This window comes from Ipomoea nil, unplaced genomic scaffold, assembly GCF_001879475.1.
Source record: "Ipomoea nil cultivar Tokyo-kokei standard unplaced genomic scaffold, Asagao_1.1 scaffold2279, whole genome shotgun sequence".
In the NCBI taxonomy this organism is placed as follows: domain Eukaryota; kingdom Viridiplantae; phylum Streptophyta; class Magnoliopsida; order Solanales; family Convolvulaceae; genus Ipomoea; species Ipomoea nil.
Genome location: NW_017618707.1, coordinates 1,937,656 through 1,950,761, shown reverse-complemented (window position 1 = coordinate 1,950,761; position 13,106 = coordinate 1,937,656). Strand labels below are relative to the sequence as shown.

The window sequence follows — 13,106 nt, the reverse complement described above, 5'->3', positions numbered from 1 at the left end:
ATTCTTGGATGTCTAACCTAATCTATACAAGACTTTCATATAGGACGTACTGCAATTTTAGTTTTCTAGCCTTGTTACTCTATGGACTTACATTCTTACAATTCTAGGCCATCTAATCTAATTTCCTTGAATATTTTTCTGGAGCATTTTCTCAGCATCTAACTATATTAGTAAGTGATTATATGAACTACAAGAATAAAAATTAAATTAAAAAGGCAATTGGATGTGATATAAGTTGTAATTTTGCATTTTCCCAGATTAAGATAATTATTAGCAATAAGCACTGTTGTAGAAAACTGACTGATGTGACGACGTGAGTTGTCAGTCAGACAAATAGATAGAAGATTAGTTTGTCGAGGAAAAACTAAACAGACAATGAAACCACACAAACGATGTTTACCCAGTTCGATACAGTGTGTATCTACATCTGGGGGACGATCACCGAGGCGTCCAATCCACTGACTCATAATCCAATGTACAAAGATAGAGAAACAAGAATCTCACCCAAGTGCCCCACACAAGGTACGTACCCAGTCTACAAAGGTTTAGTGGATTGTTGAAGGCGGAGAGCCACGCATGCAGAAGTCCAATGAAATCCCTTCGATTGGAGAGCTAACTCTGATGCAGTCCGCTTCAATGACGCAGTCCCACGTTGTTCCCACAACTGAGTGATCTTCGCGTCCTTTCGTTTAAGCAACGATAGTTCTTCTCAAATTCTTCATCATAATCACCAAGAACATATATTCTTGAGAAGAGGCATAATCAAAGATCTGATCTTCTGTATAGCAAGGAATGCTTTTTTTCTTCTTAAACGTAACCCTAATCCATAACCGAATGAGGGTACTTATACTTCCTTAGAAAAACCACTCTCCAAAAATATCTTTGATTGTAGATGGTAGGACGATTTGTGAAGAATGCAATCTTAAAGATTTGGTCCATACCTTCCAAAACAGATCCGTTGATATTTTTTTCAAAATAGTCTTCAAACCGCGTTCAATATTTTGAAAACTTCTTCCTTTATCAGATCTTCAGTGCTATTGATGTATCTGATCAATCAGTCTTATGTAAAAGCAAACAGACACCAAGCTAAACCCTATCTTAGTTTTCCATAATAATATTGCCAATTATATGTTGGGGTTTTATGGAGAAAAACAAAACACTAACATAAGTTATGATCATGGTCCTCTTAACCCTCCTCTAACCCTCCTCCCATATTGCAAATGAACATGTTTTTGAAATAATATTTTTAGAATGTTGAAGTTTGTGCACGCTGGATTAGTAGATTGAAGTTTAAATATTTCTATTGCAACATGTAGACCATGGAAGACTATGTTCATCGGATTGGGATGACTGGTTGTGCAGGATCAGGCCAAGCCACATCATTTTATACTAATTAAGATATGGTATTTCCTTTGCTCTCTGCACATGTAGCCTCATTTTTGTATCCACTTATTAACAAACAAACATTTATAATGTTGCCTCTTGGTGCAATCATTCAGTACCTTGTGGCACAAATAAGGAAAGCAATTGCAGATGTTGGGTTTGGCAATACTATTACTTTTGCGACTGGAAAGGTATGTGTTTAAACCATCGATCCCATCATTTACACTTAAGTGTTTGGAAAGTTCAAATAACTCGAGTTGTATATTTGTTTTGGCAACACACTGTAGTCCATTCCCCTTGACAATTGCTTGTATTCATCTATAGTTTGTTCATGGAAGCTTTCATGTGTATACTGCATGCCAGAAGGAAGGAGAGAGAAGCTGTAGCTGCTCAGAAGGAAGCAACTATTGCACTCTCAAAACTGTCCTTAATGGGGTCCACTCCAATAAACGTTGAGGATTTTTTTTTTTTTTTTTTTTTTGTTGGGTTGATGAACCTAGGTTGCAGGCTACAAATTTTTTTGATTGACTAAATTACTTTCCGACCACCAAGTGGTCGAAATTTTGTTAAAAATAACTAAATAACTTTCCGACCACTACGCCACATGCCTACAACTAATTTAAGTGGACGGTATTTCCAACCACTTGATGTGGTGGTTGGAAATATCGAGGGTGGTTTTTCCGAATCCTCAATGTGATCAGAGAAGTGATCGAACAAGAATTTTCGACCGAATTTTGTTTTTTTCCAACCACCACTTTTGGCTTTTTCGACCACCAAAACGTTAATTCCCAGCTGTGTGTGAGGAAATCAAGCATGGAAAATCGGCAATCAATCTAGAAATATATAATTGGTTTTAATGCCGGCCTAAAGCGTTGATATTTATATCTTCACATTCTTCATTATATTATATTGGAAAAGAGTCAAATTAACTTCCTAAGTCAACTGAATAATGCAATTGGGTCTCATAAGTAAAAAAAAAAAAAGTTTTATTTAAATTCCCGAAATCTGTAATATTGTTTAATTGAATTCAAATTGACTTGTTTAGCATGTTAATTCTCCATAAGTTTGGCATGTGTCCTTTTTTTATTTTTGTTTTTCTAAAGTTTTATTTTTATTTTTTTAGAAACTATTTATTTATTGAGTTAATTTTATTTTTTGTCCTAGATTTATAGGTGACAGTCCATTTTAAGTTATTTTTTATTAAAACATCCACTTATGGCATGATCATTTTTGGTCTTTTATCAACAAAACAGTTTAAATATCGTTAAATACAATGACATTTTAGTTTTCAATTATGAATGTTTAGAAAAAAAAATAAATATAAAAGATATAACGGTTCAACCTATTTTGTATAAAAAAAAATTGAAATGTTTTGTATTTACCAAAATATACACCAAGTTTGGCATGTGTCATTTTTTTAATTTTTGTTTTTTTGAAAGTTTTATTTTTGTTTTTTAAAAAACTATTTATTTTTTCTATTAAAAATAAAAAAAAAAAACAAAATAATAAATTATGTTATATTTATTAACCCCATTAAAAATAGTATCTTTGCCGGTACTATCAAGATTCAAGAAACACGTGAAACAAATTCATCCTGCCAAATTGAAGAGCATCTACGACTCTACGTACGGATAAGATAGCCTTGAAAGTTGATATATAATTGGATACCTGCACTATGCCAACCGCCAACGTACACCCTTAGCCCCTTGTCCTCAAATTCATTATTAAAAAATAGAAAAAAAAAAAAAAAGAATTACATACACACGCTGTTTAACCATTTTTTAAAAAAATAAGTATATACCATAGATCTTGTGGTCCACAGATACCCGATTGCTCTCTTAAGTGGGAGATGAAAGGTTCGAACCTCATTTGAGTCAAATAGTGTGTATGGATATAGGGTATCTCCTTCCTTATAATCCTTTATATAATAAAGCTATATGGTTTGGGAAATAATTAATGTTACAATTAATGCCACAACATCCTTTATTATAAAAAAAAAAACACAATATTTAAAAAATAAAATAGCTATATATTATATAATCATATAAAAAAATATACTTTTGAAAAATAAAATAGCTATATATTATATAATCATATAAAAAATGTGTTCAATTAGAGTTTAAATTTACATATACAAAATTTGAAATTTGCTTTCCAAATGTAATTATGTTAGTTATTATTCGTATTGTGAAATTATAATATAGATGAAATGCAATTAAGAATAAATCAATGTAATTATGTAAATTCTCTCTATAAGTTTATTTGAATATGTACATAATTAGGGATTATATTAACCATACAAAATTTTAATTTTAATTTTAATTTTAATTTTAATTTTAATTTTAATTTTAATTTTAATTGTAATTTTGTATTCTATAAAAATAATAAATACTTGACCAATGGAAGCTCAAAAATATTATTATATTAAATAATTTAAAATATTTTAATTTTTTAATTTTTTATTTATATTTATAATAACATAATTTTTTCCCATGCATCGCGCGGATGAATTACTAGTAATAATAATAAGTATATAATTGGTTACTATAGTATGGCCATGGTAGCTGTACGTCCCATCCCTTTGATGGTGGTTCCCAAGTTCCAGATTTGCTAGATTTGTCTTCTGTCTTGGTATATATATATATATATATATATATATATATATATATATATATATATGAGAAAATAACCAAACCAAGTAAAGAAAATGGCATCCTTATCATCGCTGTCGCTGTGGCCGTCACTAGCAGCTAAACCATTTTTCTTTTCACTACCACAAAGCTGCAGCCCTTTACTTAGGCAAACGCAAACCCCCACAACAAAACTACTAGGACAAAATGGATTCTTTAATTGCAAGGAGGAAAAATATAAAAGGTTATCACCCATTGTGTGCTTTCGCCCCGCTTCTGATGACGGAGAAGACACACCACAAGGGGCAAAGAATCAGAAGAGGGTTCAGTTTTGGAGGAGAATGGCGAAATCTTTGGAAGTGGCGCCTGGTTCGCGGATAGTGACGGTGGTCTTGTTTCCGTTGGCACATTGCCTTTGTCTGTTTGCCCCGTTTTGTTTCAGTTGGGATGCTTTTGGCGTTGCGTTTGGGTTGTACATCGTCACTGCGCTGGGTATTAGTCTCTCTTATCATAGGAATCTGAGTCACAGAAGTTTCAAGCTTCCCAAATGGCTCGAGTACTTTTTTGCCTATTGCAGTGTTCCTTCAGGTCTCATCTTATCAAATAACTAGCTAGGTAGACAATGAATACGATTACAATATTTTTTTTTTACAACATAACTTTTATGCTTTAGGGAGATCCAATTAGGTGGGTGAGTAACCATAGATATCACCATCAGTATGCGGATACTAAAAAAGATCTCCACAATCCCATTCAAGGATTTTAGTACAGTCACGTAGGTTGGCTATATGACACCAAAGCCGCAATTGAAAGGGTAATGTGTATACTATTCAAATTCTCTTAAATGCATTTAATTAGAGACTTAAGTTGATTGGTGTGTGTTCATTGATTTTTATTTATTTATTTTGGCAGAGTGAAAGACCGACAAATGTAGGGGATTTGGAAAACCAATTCTTTTACAACTTTTTTGGAGTCCGTTTACTAACAGAAAACTGTTCTCTATTTTCTGTTTTTTAAATTTTTCAGTTTTCATTATCTGTTTTCTGTTTAGAAAACTTGTTTACTAACATTTATTTTTTAAAATTTATTTTTTCAAGTTAACGTTATAAAATTAACACAAGTTTAATTTCGAGTGATTTTTAGATCTTATATTTAAAATATTTTTACATATGTTTGGTTTAAATGGAATAAATTTAATTTTTTTTTTTTTTACTTTTAAGTCTAATATATGTAAATTTGTATCTGTATATAACATAATAACTAAAAAAAAATATCCGAACAAATAACCTACTCAGTTCACCTAAAATTTAGTTTAGATAATATTAATATTTTTGAGCTAATATTTAAAATATTTTTTTTGGATATATTCATTTGAATGACATGTATATGAATATATAACTTTTAAGGTCCACACAACTATAGACCATGGTCTACAAAATAATTTGTATGTTTCCTTTGTGTTTTGTTATTTTTACTTATTCTGTCTAAACACAAGAGTAGCGTGGGCAAATTATACAGTGCAACATGGTGCACACGGAATTAGATTCATGATTTCTATACTATAGATTCATAATTATTGAACTCTATATTCACATTTACAAAACTCTATGTTCATAATTTTCAATGTTCATATTCCCAATTGTTGAACTCTGTATTCACAAATCACTGAACTATATGTTCATAATTTGATAACTATACATTTTAGAAATTATGAATCTATAGTATAGAAATTATGAATCTACAGTTTAGAAATTATGAATCTACAGTATAGAAATTATGAATATACTGTATAGAAATTATGAATATATAGTATAGAAATTATGAATTTATAGTATATAAATTATAGATCTATAGTAAAAAATAAAAAATTATAGATCTATAGTATAGAAATTATGGATTCAATTCTGTGTGCACCTTGCATGGTGCACACGGTTGCACATCATAACGCTCCAGTAGCATGTGCTTGGGGTTATTTTAAATATCTCGCTTAAAATTTGCTTTAGGGTAGGGCTGGCAAATTATGCTGTGCATCCGTATGCACCATGCATGGTGCATACAGATGCAAAAACGACGTCGTTTTGCATCAAAATGGGCGTCCTACTTAAAAAAAAAAAAAAAAAATCAGTTTCGATTCCCAGCAACAACATTATGTTGTTCATTTTTTAGTTTATTCATTCTGAATTTTTAGTTATGAAATTATGGATGTGTAGGTATGCAATTCTGGATTTATAGTTATGAAATTATGGATGTGTAATTATGCATGGTGTAGTTATGCAATTCTGGATTTTATAGTTATGAAGTTATGGATGTATAGTTATGCAATTCTGGATGTATAGTTATGAAGTTATGGATGTGTAGTTATGCAATTCTGGATTTATAGTTATGAAATTATGGATGTGTAGTCATGTAATTCTGGATATATAGTTATGAAATTATGAATGTGTAGTTATGCAATTCTGATTTTTTTTTTTTAAGTTAGACGTCAAAATGACGTCGTTTTTGCATCTGTATCCACCATGCACGGTGCATACGGATGCACAGCATAACGATTGAAATTATACCGTGTACCAGGGTGCACAATGCATTGTGTGCCCTGGCCCAAAACGACATCGTTTTGTACCTTTTCGCGTGTCTGCTATTAACTCCTTAAAAAAATTCATGTTTCGAATGCACAGAATTGTATAATAGAATACATTGAATTTTATACCTGAAAACATAGAATTTTATAACTGAAAATTCCCATGTTTCGAATGTACAGAATTATATAATAGAATACACAGAATTTTATACCTGAAAACACAGAATTTTACAACTGAAAATTCTCATGTTTCAAATGTACAGAATTATATAATAGAATGCACAGAATTTTATACATGAAAACATAGAATTTTATAACTGAAAATTCTCATGTTTCGAATGTACAGAATTATATAATAGAATGCACAGAATTTTATACCAAAAAACACAGAACTTACCAAAATAACATCGTTTTGGGAGTGTGGGGTGCACATTGCTATATGCGCCCTGGTGCACGGTATAACGATTGGCTAGGGCTAGCTTGGGTGCTTTTGATGGGCCTTTGTTTTACATTAACCTCAATTGAGGCTAATTTGTTTTTTCGCAATAGTTATGCTGTGGAACCGTGCTCACTATGCGCATGATGAACACGGGATAGATCCACAAATTCTAAGATATAGATCCATAATTATTATGGATTTATAGCATAGAAATTATGGATCTCCATAATTTTTATACTGTAGATTCATAATTTCTATACCGTACTGTAGATTCATAATTTCTACATCATAGAAATTATGGATCTACAATATAGAATTTATGGATATATCCTTGTGTTCACCATGCGCATGGTGAGCACGTTTCCATGGCATAATTTGCGGTTTTTTCGTGTATGTACTCAGGGCAAACATTATTACATGGACCATGATCCATACTCTGTGGATCATAAATAAAAAGTACATTATTAATATATTAGAAGTACATTATTTGTGTATGTAAAGTACATTATTTGATAGTAAATTATTTGAATACTGAAAATACATTATTTTATATATTATTAAATAATGTATATTTAGTACAAAAATAATGTATTTTGTATTCATGGTCCTCACAATAATTTGTCGTACCAAGGGGTATGCCCCGGTGTTATATGTAGAAAACTGTGGTTGCTTTAATTTACATTTAGATTTTAATGACTGTCATTATAAAAAAACAGAACTTATTAATTATGTTTTGAGTATAGTATCCTATATGACATGTGATTGATGTTTACCTTTGAATAGTTAAATTGCTAGGAACAGATCATTAGGTGTATAAATAAAGAGCAAGTTGATAAAGACCAAGTTGATTAGGTTAATCACCCATTAATTAATTGGTTGTTACGTTTAGAGCAATGCAAGTTGGAGATTAAATATTTTGAAGGGGTTAGTGGTGGGATTAATTAATTTGGTAATGGCATCTATCTCACCAAACCAGCTGAGGGATTAATTTGGTGTATATATTTGCAGCAAAAACCATGTTGAATCACCCCCACAATTAAGCAAATCCATCTTTAATTTGTTCAATTGGCCTGCTATACTTACTCAGATCTATCAGTACAGTTGACACAATCGGTGTTTTGCCATAATTATGGCTGGTGCTGTTGTTGATTTTGTAGTTGGAAAGCTGAAGGAGCAAGCTTTCCAAGAAGTCATATTCCAGTGGAGAATCAAAGCTGAGGTGGAGAAGATCACTGCTCGGCTAGCCAACATGAAAGGCTACGTTGAGGATTCAGGCAAGGGGAAACAAGACAGCAAGGTAGCAGAGAGCTGGGTGACACAACTGAGGGATACCACACTTCAACTTGAGGACTTGGTGGAGGAGTTGATGTTGGATTCCAAGCTTCTGGAACTCAACACTCCTCCCTGCAATTTTTGTGAAGTCAAGTCCCTCTTTGCCAACGTGCAGAGCTTGGTGGAGAGGGTGAAGTTACAGTTTTGCTTCCATCAGCAGTTAAAAGCCATGGATGAGAAGCTACTTGCTCTAGAAGCAGACAAATCAAAGTACGCTATAAAACTGAAGACAAATGATGGAAGAAATGAGTTACTGACGGGCAGTGGGAGTGGATATATGGAGGGGATAGAAGCAGTGGGGATCGACATTGAAGTCAACCGGATAGCACAACTGATTGAGAGGTGTAGTGGTCAAGTGAAGTTGATCACGATTTGGGGAGCTGGAGGTTGTGGGAAAACTACTTTGGGGAAGCAAGTTCATGAAAGTGTCAAGAAGGATCGCAACATTGATTATTGTTGGTGGGTTGATGTGAACCACTCCTCAGATATTGAATATGTTCTGAGGACAACAATCAATGGGGTGTACAAAAGTGTTGGAACCAAGCCTCCTGCTGAACTTGAGAAAGCAGATAGAAATTCTCTTCAACAACACATTCTTGATTACTTAGAGGGAAAGAGGCAGTCTAAAATCTCTCAACAGAGCCCTATTGTTGAGTTACAATGAGCTCCAACCTCACCTCAAGTCATGTTTCTTATACTGTGCAATGTTCCCCAAAACAAAGCGCCTTCGTGTCAAAGAGTTGATCCGGATGTGCATAGCGGAGGGGTTTATCAATGAGGAGGAGGCAGAGCATGGTGGCAGACCAGTAGAAGGCATTGCAAGGGATTACCTCCTTCAACTCCATAATAGAAGCTTGATTCGGATCGTCACCAAAGAGTATATATTTGGTAGAGTGAACAACGAAATTGAAATGCATGACCTGTTCCGTGATGTAGCTGGTGAGGTGATTAGAAGGGAAATGTTTGCTGAAATCAAATTGAAGCATAATACCAAACTTGAGTGGAAGCAAAGGCGTAGTTTGATAATCTTGAAAGGCAAGGGAAAGGTGGTGAATCTTGAAAAGGGAAATATGAAGAAGCTCCGTACACTCATCATCCACGGTGAAAGGATTATTGTGAATTCGCTCCCTCAGATGCTCCAAAACATGAAGTTGCTCAGAGTTTTGGCGTTGGAATGGTTACCTGGTGGTGTGGAGGAACTGCCCAATGAGGTTGGGGATCTTATTCATCTTAGGTACTTAAGTCTGTGTGGTAATAGGGATATGAGACATCTCCCTGATTCTTTGGGAAGATTGCACAATCTACAGACATTGGATTTAAGATTTACTAAGGTGAAGCGTTTGCCTAAATGCGTGTCACAGCTTATGCAGCTGAGACATCTGTTTGGAGGCAGCGTTACAGAACAAGCGGCAGATGATATAGTATTCACATCTTCTCAGCTTCAAACATTATCTGGCATACGGATTATTACCATTCAAGCAAGAGAATTAGTAAACCTCACACAACTCACTGAGTTGGACATTATATTCAATGAAGGGGAAGAATGTTGGAGAGCAATTTGTGATTCTGTCAATAAAATGACAAATCTACGCTCTCTATTTATTCAGCGTCAAATCATTAATAATGGTGATGGTATGGTATGGGAATTTGGAAATTTCTCACCACCCCTTTATCTCGAGAAGCTCAAGCTGTCAAATTTTCAGAAATTGGTAAAGTTTACTCGCACTCTTAACTATCTTCGCTCAATTAATATACAAAACTGTGATGTAGATGAGGATTTCTTCAATAGTTTGGAGAAACTGCCAAGCCTGTTGGATCTCGACATTCACAGTTATATTAGAGACCAGTTATTGTGCAGTGAAGAGAGCTTTCCAAAACTCAAGAAGCTAACCATATGTTGCCCGGAGCTTACCAAGTGGGAAATAGGAAAGGGAGCTATGAAATTTCTTGAGTCACTATCTATGCTCGAGTGCAAATGTCTAGAAATGGTTCCAGAAGGCTTGAGAGAAGTTGAGCATTTGAAAGAATTGCGTCTAATTCACCCATCTCAACAACTTATTCGAAAGATAAGTGTTGAAGGATCAGATCGATGGAAGGTTGAACATATACCAAGAATTACTATTAAAAATAAACGCTTTTTTTGGTAAAAAAATTGGCCTATAGGCCAATTTTGGCTTATTTGATCAATATTTATTGTTTGATTTAGTTAAAATATCAATATAAATGTTTGGTTAATTAACTTTTTGCAACTCCAAAAGGCTAAAATTCAAAAAGCTACTCCAAACAACTTTTTCAATTAGCTTTTTAAGAAAAGAAATTATACCAACTAACAAGCTAATTTACCAAACACTTTTCTACCATCAACTAATGTTATCAAGTATTTATACCCTCTAATTAACACAATCAGCTAATATCTAACAGCTATCAACTAACAACCATTTTACCAAACAGGGCCAAAGTCTTCGGGTCACTGTTCAAAACAATGACAAAACCAACTGTGCAGCAGCGCAAGCTCTCTTCTGCACAGTTCAGCACCAGGTAGAACCTCTTAAGAAACTGCATTATAAATGTAGTTTCTCTAGTTTGTTTGTTATTGGGGGATATGAAATATGATATTCTTGTAATTTAATTTGTTGGTCATATATTCTCCTAGCTTTATAATACCAATACCAATACCAATACCAATACCAAGTAGTTATCCTTAGCTTGTTTACCAAGTGAGAATAAACACCTCCATCTGTAGAAAAGCTTCTTTATCTCTATCAATAATGCAGAACTGTACTATATTTGTTTTTTCTCTTTTGTTTATATTTTCCTATATATGAAGCCGCATCATGGTAGATTGGTATGTATGTATGCGTTATTTTGGATGATTTGAGAAAGAATTCTATATATTCTGACAAATTAAAGGAATTCTACATCAGAAATCATGTGTCTATCAACAATACTCAACACGCATCCAGCAGATCAGAATGCACGCTATTGTTGAGGGAAAACACGCACCGACCTTGGATTTTCTGTAAGAGTATGGCTTTCTTCTACATCATAGTAGTTTAATTTGCAGCTGGATTGTTGGAGAACTTAGAGCATGATCTCAGGATATGGAAGAGAGAATGCTTGAACACAGAACATGAGTGCTGATTGATGGAAGAAGTGTATTGAAAGTGGGAGAAAGAATACAAAATGAACTAACTGCACCAGGAGGGAAATATCACCCCTTAAGTATGGTGGCAGAAGCAGTTATAACAGAAAAAGAAAGGAAAATACAAGTAAGTCCTTAGACTATTGGTTTACTCTTTTTCAGCATGCTTTATCATCTCATTAGCAGCATGCTTCATCACCCCCCCGTAAGCTGGAGCGTAGATGTCTCGAAGCCCCAGCTTAGAATGGAAAATATCAAAGCTCAATTTAGGCAGGGCCTTGGTGAATCCATCAGTAATCTGCTGTTGTGAAGGTATGGGCATCAACTTGATCTTCTTTTCACATACCTTTTGCTTGACTATGTGACAATCTATTTCGATGTGTTTGGTGCGTTCATGAAACACATGATTTTCCCCAATAGCTATAGCTGATTGATTGTCACAGAATAAAGAAACTGGCTGGCCATGTTTCAGTCCAAGGTCTGCTAGAAGATACAATAACCATTGAATTTCACATGTTGTTGAGGCTAGGGCCCTATATTCTGCCTCAGATGATGACCTGGACACAGTAGCTTGTTTCTTTGTCTTCCATGAAATTAGGGATTCCCCAAAGTAGATGCAGTAACCAGTGATAGATTTTCTTGTTTCTGCACATGTTGCCCAGTCTGAATCAGAGAACCCTTGCAGTTGTAGTTGAGAATGAGCTGGGAAGAACAAACCTTTTCCAGGGGCTCCTTTAAGAAACCTTAAGACTCTGTGGGCAGCCATAAGGTGTGTGCTTCTAGGCTTATCCACAAACTGGCTTAACTGCTGCACAGCATAGGAGATTTCTGGCCTGGTATTTGTTAAGTAGAGAAGTCTACCAACCAACCTTCTATACTCTTCAGGCTTGTCAAGAAGATATCCTTCCTCATTGTTGAGTTTCTGACCTGCTGTTATGGGTGTTTGAGCAGGCTTAGCATCCAAAAAACCATGTTCTTTTAAAATCTCCATAGCATATTTTCTTTGGCACAAGTTGAGGCCATCAGGAGTTCTAAAAGCTTCAATACCAAGAAAGTAGTTCAATTGGCCTAGATCTTTTATTCTAAAAGCCTTGTCCAGATTTTGTTTCAACTGAGCAATCTGGTTGAGATCATTTCCTGCCACTAGAATGTCATCAACGTATATAAGTAAGGCAATGAATGAAGTATTTGAGCTTTTAGTGAATAGAGAAGGATCTGATGAAGATTGCTTGTAGCCATTGTCTTTTAAAGCCATTGTCAACTTTGCATTCCATTGCCTGCTAGCTTGTCTTAAACCATACAAGGATCTCAATAGTTTGCAGACCTGTTTTGGCTTATCATTCTGGAAACCAGGAGGCATAACCATATATACTTCCTCCTCTAGATCTCCATGTAGAAAAGCATTGTTAATGTCAAGTTGTTGGATGTCCCACCCCTTTGCAACAGCTATGGCCAGAAAAGTTCTTATTGTTGTCATCCTAGCCACAGGAGAAAATGTTTCCATGTAATCTACCCCAAGCTGTTGGGTGTAACCCTTGGCAACCAGCCTTGCTTTGTGTCTTTCTATGGAACCATCAGCCTTATATTTCACCTTATAAACCC

The 13,106-nt window shown here is 34.4% G+C and overlaps 2 protein-coding genes across 2 annotated transcripts; both read left to right on the top strand.

The window, feature by feature from the left end:
* The first annotated feature begins 4,090 nt into the window (after positions 1 to 4,090).
* Positions 4,091 to 4,624, top strand: LOC109150422 (palmitoyl-monogalactosyldiacylglycerol delta-7 desaturase, chloroplastic-like). Its single transcript, XM_019298331.1, has one exon. It carries the CDS (start codon positions 4,091 to 4,093, stop codon positions 4,622 to 4,624), a length of 534 nt encoding a protein of 177 aa, XP_019153876.1.
* Positions 4,625 to 9,066: 4,442 nt separating this feature from the next.
* Positions 9,067 to 10,975, top strand: LOC109150421 (probable disease resistance RPP8-like protein 2). Its single transcript, XM_019298330.1, has 2 exons — positions 9,067 to 10,458; positions 10,814 to 10,975. The coding sequence occupies exons 1-2, from the start codon at positions 9,067 to 9,069 to the stop codon at positions 10,973 to 10,975; spliced, it is 1,554 nt and encodes a 517-aa protein (XP_019153875.1).
* The last annotated feature ends 2,131 nt before the right edge of the window (positions 10,976 to 13,106 follow it).